The sequence below is a fragment of the Amphibalanus amphitrite genome, unplaced genomic scaffold, assembly GCF_019059575.1.
Source record: "Amphibalanus amphitrite isolate SeventyFive unplaced genomic scaffold, NRLGWU_Aamphi_draft 000679F_arrow, whole genome shotgun sequence".
NCBI classification, from domain to species: Eukaryota; Metazoa; Arthropoda; class Thecostraca; order Balanomorpha; family Balanidae; genus Amphibalanus; species Amphibalanus amphitrite.
The window spans coordinates 344,566-353,560 of NW_024882173.1; the positions used below are offsets into that span (position 1 = coordinate 344,566).

Consider the following 8,995-nt stretch of genomic DNA (forward strand, 5'->3'; position numbering starts at 1 on the left):
ACCCAGCTGACAATTCTAGGGCAGCCACAGGAAGTTAGCTTTCCTAGTTAAAAGTTTACATAATAGACAGCGGCGTATTTAGAAAATTGCGAAGGGGGGCCAAGGGTTAGGAGAGCGCCACCTCACCCAAGGAGGGCGCCATACGGTCACGAGATAAAAATCCGTAACGATCGCTCAGGAGGGGGAGAGGAGGCGTTTTTTTTTTTTACCACGCCACCAGTTTTTCTTCGCGTGTGTAAGGAAAGCCGCGACGCGCAATGCTGCAAAACTTGGTAGGTAGGGGGTTAATCTCACAGTGGCAAAAAGGTTGCAAGTGATTGGCATAAGTACTGAGTTCCTATTGACAAAGTGTTCTTGAAATGCTGCGCCGAAGGCGCGCGAAATTTTCGAAAACAAACCCTTTCTCCGCTTTTTAAGCACGCACACCTGATTTGTTCTCTGTTCAAAGCTCTTCTCACTCTTTTAGCAAAGTTGGTGGGGCAAAAATAAAGGTTGGTGGGGCCACTGCCACACCAACTGTACAGGAAGCTCCACCCATGGGTGACGGTGTAGAAAAAGTTAATTGGTGGCGGCATCCACACCAGATCACCGTATCGGATTGATACCGGAGCACGAGATGCGTAAATACAAGCTCACAACAAGAAGCAGCAGCGCAGCAACAAGCATCAGAAACATAAACCGAAACGGGACTGCTCCTCATGACAGCGGGTTAGCCTCTTCGGGCTTCTCACCTAAATTGCCTCAGACCAGCCCCTATAGCCTTCTCACAGATCCATCCAGTGTTTAGCACATAACACATATCCAATTTCAATCGCCGAAATTTCAAACGCTTGTTGTTGCGGCCGTGCCCATTGACTTCTTTATCGTGATCCCTGTACCTAAATGTCATTATTGTAAGATCAATCTGACCAAGACGGGTTTCATGCATAGAGCGTGGAGTTTTGGTTTACTTCATTCATTGTGCTGAATGCACGCTCATTTGTGGCAGTTTCGACAGGCAAGGCATCAAATATATGTGAAAGAGAGCCGCTACGCTGGGAAACGTAGATAAATGAAGGGCAGCGATCAACAGCGGTCGCCAATGAGTAGAAGGGCTGCGATCGACAGGAAGGCGCCAATGGCTGAGAGGGCGGCGATCATCAGGAGAGCGCCAAATATGAGGACCCTCGATCAGCATAAAACAGGATCGGGCGCCAAAAGATAGGAGAGCCCCGATCGACATTCGACAGGAGAGCACCAATAGGTAGGCTAGTGGCAAGCAGCAGCAGGGCGCCAATGGGTAGAAGGGCGGCAATTAACAGGAGGGTGCCAATAGGAAGGAGGGCCCCGGCCAACATTCACCTGGAAGGCGCCAGTAGGTGGGGGAGCACCGAAAAACAGAAGAATGTTAATTATCTGGAGGGCGGTGATCAGCAAGAGGGCGCCAATGAGTAGGAGGATGGCAATCAACAAAAGGTCGCCAATAGGTAGAAGGGCGGCGATCAACAGGAGGACGCCAAAAGGTAGGAGGGCGGCGATTAACAGGAGTTCACCAATAAGTAGAAGGGCGGCGATCAACAGGAGGGCTCCAATAGGACGGAGGGGCCCGATCGACAATCAACAGGTGGGTGCCACCAGGTAAGAGGGCGGCGAGGAACAGGAGGGCGCCAATAGATAGGAAGGTGGCAATCAACAAGAGGTCGCCAATAGGCAGAATGACCATGCAATCAACAGCAGGTCGTCAATAGGTAGGAAGGCGATCATCAACAGGAAGTCGCCGATGGGCGCAAGGTTGACGATCAAAAGGAGGGCGGCAATGGTGAGGAGGGCGCCTTTGCCCAAGAGGGTGACATTGAACAGGAGGGCGCCTGCATGAGTAGGGCTGCGATCAACAGGAAGGTACCAGTGGGTAGAATGGCGGCGATCAACAGAGGGGCGCCAGTGGGTGGGAGGGAACACGAGAGTGCCAAAAGGTAGGAGGGTTCCGATCAACATTCAACAAGAGGGAGCCATGGAGGGCGCCAATGGGTAGGAGGGCGGCGATCAACAAGAGGATGCCAGAACGGAGGACGGCGGCAATCAAAATTCTACAGGAGGGCGCAGTTGGTAGGAGGGCGCCGACCAGTCGAAAGGCGCCAACGGATAGCGGGGCGGCGACCTACAGGAGGGCGCCTTTGGGTAAGGGCGCCGATTTATAGGAGGGCGCCAATAGGTAGGAGTATTCTGATCAGAATGAGGGCGCCAGTGGGTAGGACGGCTGCGGTCAACAGGCTTAAATTGGCGACTACCACTACGATAAGAGCGCTACACCCTACACAGCGGTTGGAGGGCGCCGGAGGGCGCCTTCCAACCGCATTTTCCTGTAAACATATTCGCGATTGGAGGGCGTCTTCGGAGCCCTCCAATCGCAAAGGGGGGGGGGGGTGGGCATGATCCAGTGGCCCCCCTGCCTACGCCCCTGGATAATAGATGCGTGAAATAATACAGCGTTATAGGGAGGGGCGAATCATAAAACAGGGGCGGCACGTAGCGGTGGCAAGGTGCCTTGGGAGGGCGACGCCGACTGCTGGATAGAGCATTGTGGGGAGGGGCGGCTTATTGAGGGCGGCGGGAAGCTGTGGCGAGGGCAGCACATAGAGAGCGCCGATGTACTCTGGGGAGGGGCGGCAAGTCATCTGGAGAGGGCGGCACAGACGGCGATAGAGCATTATGCGGAAGGGCGGCACATTGAGGGCGGTGGGGTTCTGTGAGGGGCGGCACATAGACAGCTCCGAGGAAGTTGAGGGAGAGTCGGTGCGGAGGGGCGGCAGGGCATCTGGGAGGGGAGGCATGTATAGAGGTTACCTAGGTATTTTAGTGAGGAACGGCACGTTGAGGCCAGGCGTATGTAGTGGACCGAGCAGTGCCGTTTCTTTTGCTTCGTTTTGAAGTCCCTAAACCCCCCAATTGCAGACTTCCTCTACCGGGGGCGGCATTTCAGCATCCCAAAAAATGGGCTGGAATTTCCAGCGTTCCAGCGCGGTGGTTACGCCCATGGGGGAACAAGAGCGATTTTAAATGAATTGCTCTCCATGCAGTGCAATAGGACTTAGGTTTAATTTTTCGAAAGTTGTGGAGCCGCCCCCGGTGTCCGGCCTGGCCAACTCTCTCAAGAACCGACAGCTAACGGAACACTGAAGTTTCACTACGACGATTTCCGCCAAAGTTATGAAGAAAGGGCAAGTGCAAGAAGTACAAAACTTCTCTTGGTAATCAAAACTTAGGTTTGGCAAATTCCAAACCCTAAGTCACTACAACTGTGGATATAAATAAGCTGGTTATTGACGGCCAAGCTCTGGCCAATCTGAGGTTCAGACCTATCATCAAGTTCATGAGGCAGCTGCGGTTGGGCGGCTCACGGGCTCCACTGCATAGGCTCAGACAGGTACTCTACAAAATGTCTTCTGTGTTCTTAGGTTCAGATCTATCGATAGGTATGTGCATGCTTCTGATTCGATTGATAACTGTAAACGGGCGCTGGAAGTGAAAGATTCGCTTGATATACGAAAGGTGCATTGCAAGAAAGCACATTATTTCAGAAATACACTTTCATTTTATCTTGAGCGTTTTTGGAATGGGCCGGATGAATTCGTCATCAAACTGGTAAGGGATTTCGTTTGAATACCACCGATATTTAATAATATGATGGTCTTCAAACGAATTCGCTGGCAAATTCGATGACTGGATTGGGCGGCGTAGGATCTGCTGGTCATCTGACTATGGGTTGAGCAATACGTTAGTTTTGACCTAGTTTGAGCTTCATTCGTTAAGTAGGAACAAGACGATGCTTCTTTTGAGCATCGTCACTAAACAAGCCGCCCTCGTTTTGACATTGTTTTTCGTTATTATTGTTACTAGGTACTTTGTTATCATACACAGCATTAACGAGGACCTGCTTCCAAAACAAGGCAGAAACGCTCCAGCTATTTTTGGGACGTGGTAAAAACTAACCGACACCTGGTAACTGTCATCTGACGAACACAAAACAAGCCAGGGGCTCGCAGCGTGTGTCAAAAGTAGGATGCAAAACTAGTCTGTACCCCCGACATTTAGCGTTGAGAATCATTTGACGAGGGGCTAGTCAATATTTTTTACAGTGTATGCGTTTTCTGCTTGCATTTTTGCGGGTTTGCGTTTTTACTACCGTTCTATCGTTTGTATCGTTTCTATTCTATTCTACCGTTCGTATCGTTCTAGAAAAATGTTTTATATAATATAACTTTAACGTTAGTTATATGCAAAAGTTAAATTAAAATAACCCTTATATTAACTAAAATTTAATATAAAAAACATCACAAAACGTAGTAGGTATGGGTATTTTTCTAGAACGATATTACGCAAAACCCGCAAAAAAACGCACGCAGAAAACGCATTAGTGTAGCCAGGCCTTAACACATCGAGGCTGGGGCATTTTTACTGCTCCCTCCCCACGCCTTTTGACTCAGCTCCTGGGCCACGTCAATCAATCACAAATAACTACACCTTTTTAGGCGCAAGTTCGCAAAGTTAAAGGCCAAATTAAAAAAGTTTACGTTCGAAATGCACGTGAACGTTTTGAATTTGGTCTTGAAATTCGTTGAAGGTGAGCTATGGCTAGTTTGAGCATAATTATGAATATTAGGTATGATGTTAGAAAATGACGTTATGCTCATGATACAATGAAATTGCGCCTAAAAAGGTGTAGTCATTTCTTAAGGACAGGTGAAAGACCAAACCACCTGGAGGTCACCAAAGGTCAAATGCTCCCAATCTTGTCGCTCTTTGACAAGCTGGCTGATGGCTGATGAACGAACTTATATGCCTTAGAACAACGCCGAAAATAAACATTCGACGGCCCTTGCGTTTGTGTCTTCAGATGTGACCGAGGCTAGACGGTTTGACCTCCAGAGGGCAAAAACGTCAAACATTAACCCTCGCCCGTATTGGTGTTTTTCCAGCCGCGAGCGTATAAGGGGGGGGTCCGTTGGACCCCCTTGCCGTTTCGCCCCTGATCGAGCTAGAGCTTCGCGGAAAAAACGAGCGTGTTGCCCGTGACGAGAGGAAGCCGATGATACCCAATTTTAAGGTCCTAGGTCATTAGTTGACCTTGCAGGTCAGGTCAATGACCCCAAAGGCGGGAAAATCGGAACCTGTTAGAACATCGTTAAGTGTGGCTGCTATGGGGCTTTTCGGGTTGCTGATCACGAATATCATGTTAGTTTTGATCACGGATGATGTCTTCATGTATTTAGGCCAGGTCGGGTCAGGTCAGGTTAGGTCAACCAGTAAGGGTAGGTATTCGTAGTAGGTGGCAACCGCCTCTGACAGCTTCGTAACATGTTACGAAGGCACCTAAACTACTTCGTAAATGTTCATAACCGAAGGTTTGTTGTCAATAGTTAAAACACTATTCTTTAGAATTGTGTTTTTCTATTGAAAAACAAATCTGAGTTCCCTGACAATTTGGCAAAAGCTGCCTGAGATCAGTATGGTTGCTAAATTCGAATTCAGCTCCAAAAACTGGCCTAGAAACATGCAGAACTCGAAAAAGTGAACCGAGGTCATCAAAGGTCAATGACCTGACCTGACCTTCAGGTGACCTTGACACCCACCCTAATGCATGGGGGCAACATCATATCACATGTTTGAACGCTTGAAACCACGAAAAGACTGCAAATGCGCGGCTAATGCGAGCCGACATACGCCGAATCGCGATTCCAGCCAAACATGGTCTCGAAAAGTAGGTCACAGGTCAAAGGTCATTTGGGTCAGGGTCATGAAATTTTCAGGGTAGGTGTGAAATTGATGAACGCGAGGGTAGGGGAGAGTGGGGCAAGATGCCCAGGGTGGGAAAGACCCCCTCTAGAGGCGAAACAAAGAATCGGACCTGGAAATTAATGTTCTTAGCGTAAAGTGGAAGCCTGCCTTGTTAACTGCACAAAAAATTGCGAAGCTCAGTTGGGCAACGGCTGGCTGATGATTGCATGTTTTTTATTTGCTGCTTTCAAAAAATATTTTGGTGTCAGAACATTGTAAATATCAAAGAAGGTTAATAATGTTTGCGTCACTTGCTATAGTCGTGATACATTAGCATGCGTGTACTGTGTCCCAAACAGTTTGTTTCAGGGTGTAGTCTTATGGCTAACAAATTGTACTGATTTAATGTTACTTCGGTACCTTGGGGTAAGATGCCCCCTGTCCTGATGGGGAAAGACGCCCTGCTAAATCCGTAGGCTGTCCTTCAAACAGCCTGTCAAATCATTTATTACATACTTGTGATGTAGACAAAAGCCGATCTGGGACTATTGAGAGTCCAGTACGGTCGGGTGCTCCCAATGCCGGTCTCTCGGCCCACATAGCGACTTTTTGGGCGGCATCTGACTCTGAGAACCCTCACGACGGCCTCTGTGGGCCCCATTATTGGCTCCAGGGCCCCTCACGACATCCTTTGAGGGCTCCCACGTTGGCCCCACGGGCCGCGCTGGCATCGGAGGTCCCCACGATGGGCTCGAGGGCACTCAAGCATCATGAAGACCTATAAGAGCCCCACAGTGGTCTCCGAACGCCACCACGGAGGCTTGTTTGGCCGCGCTGGACTATGATGGCCCCAACGATGACCTCTGAAGCCCCTTACGACTACTTTTGCGGGCCCTTATGATGACGTTTGGTGTCTACTGCAGGCTCGAAGGGACTACTGATTCGTTCAGGCGATTCACGTGCCCATTTATGTCACTTATAGTGCAGGGGGCATCTTTCCCAACGTCAGGGGGCGTCTTACCCACCCTGTGGGGTAAGATGCCCCCTTTCACTTCTTCAGGAAAATGCTTAATAGCAAAAAAAGTTATAATATTTCAGGCACGAAAGTGTGATATTTTTGAAGAAAAATGATGTCGGCTTCCGTTGAAACTCAAAGTTTTTGCTTTCCCATCGTCATTTTCGAATAATATATGACATAGCAAAACCCTGGGCATCTTTCCCCACTCTCCCCTACTGAAAGTTTCGTCGCGATCGGCCGCTTTTTACGCGAGTTATTCGCGAAAAACCATGGGGGGGTCCGTTCGACCCCCCCCCCCCTATACGGGCGAGGGTTAACACATTTGTGAAAAATGTTCGTTTCTACAAGGGCGTTTAGTACCTACAAAGCCTGCACGCCATTGAGATTCCTAACATTATGTTGCCTTTCATCAGGACGCGTCGATTGAATTCGATTGGGCTCTTCAACTAGAAATTTAACCTATCGTCGGTGACCAGATCGGAAGAGGTCGAGACGTATTTAAAACCCAGTTCAATGTCGCAGCCTGACCACGATGTACCATAACCAGTCTAGCACCACATGCTTAAAGCATGCTATTGCCCATTCATTTCCTATTCGATCGAAACAAGCATAACATTCACAGGCCCATCATATTATATCACCGCGGCCACCGGCCTCTCACCACGCACAAGACACGCGACTGCAACCTCGAGCTACAGCACCTTCCCGATCGTGGAGTACGCCTCACCGCTCTCCCTTAACTGCTGTCCCTGGACTCTGCTGCCCCTCCCAGTTCCCGGCCTTCGCGGTCCTCCTCTCGGCTCATCTGGCCGCGGTCCTCCATCACCTCAGCGCCACCCAGTTGTCGGCGCCGGCCAGCTGGATCTCCAGCAGCGGCGCGTGCCGGTCGCCCATGGTCATGTGCGTCTGCTGTTCGGGTGCCAGCACCGTGCCGCCGGCCAGGTAGGCGCCCCAGAAGCCGTACGTGCCCACCGTCACCACAGAGTGGTTGCAGGCCGCCAGCAGCGCCATGTCGCGGCCCGGGTCCTCCAGGTTCCGGTTGCCGGCTAGTACGATGTCTTTGCTCTCACGCACGTGCAGCTGCTTGGCTACATAGTCGAGCTCGTCGGAACAGACGATGAAGAGCGCGTCGGCGTAGCGGCGCCGGTAGAAGTCGAGCGCACGGCTGAGGTATTCCTCGTCGGGCAGCGCGCCCTTGTACTTGGTTTCAATGTATGCGCGGTAGTCGGTACGGCGCACATGCACACCGATGAAGGTGACGGTGCTGCGCTTGCCACGCGCGTAGTGAAGGAACGTCTGCGCCTGCTGCTGCAGACGCGCAGAGAACTCAAACTCTCGGCGCAGCTCCGAGTAGAACGGGTGAAAGAGGTCGATGCCGTTTCGGTCCGGGTAGATGGTAATCAGATAATGCTGCGGCTGGGAGTGGTGTTCCCCCGGCTCGCACTCGAGATACTTGGCGGCGTCCTGGTAGGATATGTTGTGCCGCTGAACCCCCGTGGGAAGCCGCGACGAGGGCGGCAGCGACAGGCCAGGGAAGTAGCGCGTCAGCTTGGTCAGCATCTTATCGTCCACATACCCGGCAGCGCCGTAGATTCTGCTGTAGCTGTAGATGATGGCGTACAGGCCCATCAGGTTGCCTAGCCGGCCGATCGGCAGGTAAGAGACCGTTTTATTGCAGCCGGTCGGGGTGGCCGGCGGCGGTGACGGCTTCTCCAGCTGGAGGCAGGCCCAGCGCAGGACGTGCTGGACGTTGGCAGGCACGTCCGACGAGTCCACATGGCCGTGCAGCGGAGGACACAGCCGCAGTAGCACGTCACTCACAGAGGTCGGGCCCTCGCCGGCCTGCTGGTCCTCCTCTGTCCCTCCTCTCTGTTCCGTGGACACCCAGCGCGGATGCTGCCGATGCGCTGACTGCATCAACAAGACGCACGTCAACACCAGAGTCAGACCGGCGGTCAGGCGGCGCAGACCCTGCCGGCCGCCGAGCACAGGCATCGCCCGACCCGTCACGGGGCGCCGTTCACCGCTCACTGTCCACATACGACCCAAACGGAGCAGTCGCACGCACGGGCCACCCCGCCGAGCACCGGAGCATGTCGGGCAGAGCAGTCACAGGGTCTCCTGCTCGGCGCCGACTGCGCACTGCTGCCGGCCGGACGCTCCGCCGCACACTGCCACGGTCTGCTGGAGGCGGCTCCCACGACTGACACCGTGTACCGGCGC

At 52.0% G+C, this 8,995-nt stretch overlaps 1 protein-coding gene across 1 annotated transcript; it reads right to left on the minus strand.

The window, feature by feature from the left end:
• Nucleotides 1-7,513: 7,513 nt before the first annotated feature.
• Nucleotides 7,514-8,939, minus strand: LOC122364482 (galactoside alpha-(1,2)-fucosyltransferase 2-like). The gene has a single exon (XM_043334883.1). It carries the CDS (start codon nucleotides 8,810-8,812, stop codon nucleotides 7,595-7,597), a length of 1,218 nt encoding a protein of 405 aa, XP_043190818.1. The 5' UTR covers nucleotides 8,813-8,939; the 3' UTR covers nucleotides 7,514-7,594.
• Nucleotides 8,940-8,995: the final 56 nt, after the last annotated feature.

Excerpts from the sequence above, each read along its gene's own strand:
- LOC122364482 (XM_043334883.1), bottom strand. The coding sequence starts at position 8,812 with ATGTGGACAGTGAGCGGTGAACGGCGCCCCGTGACGGGTCGGGCGATG.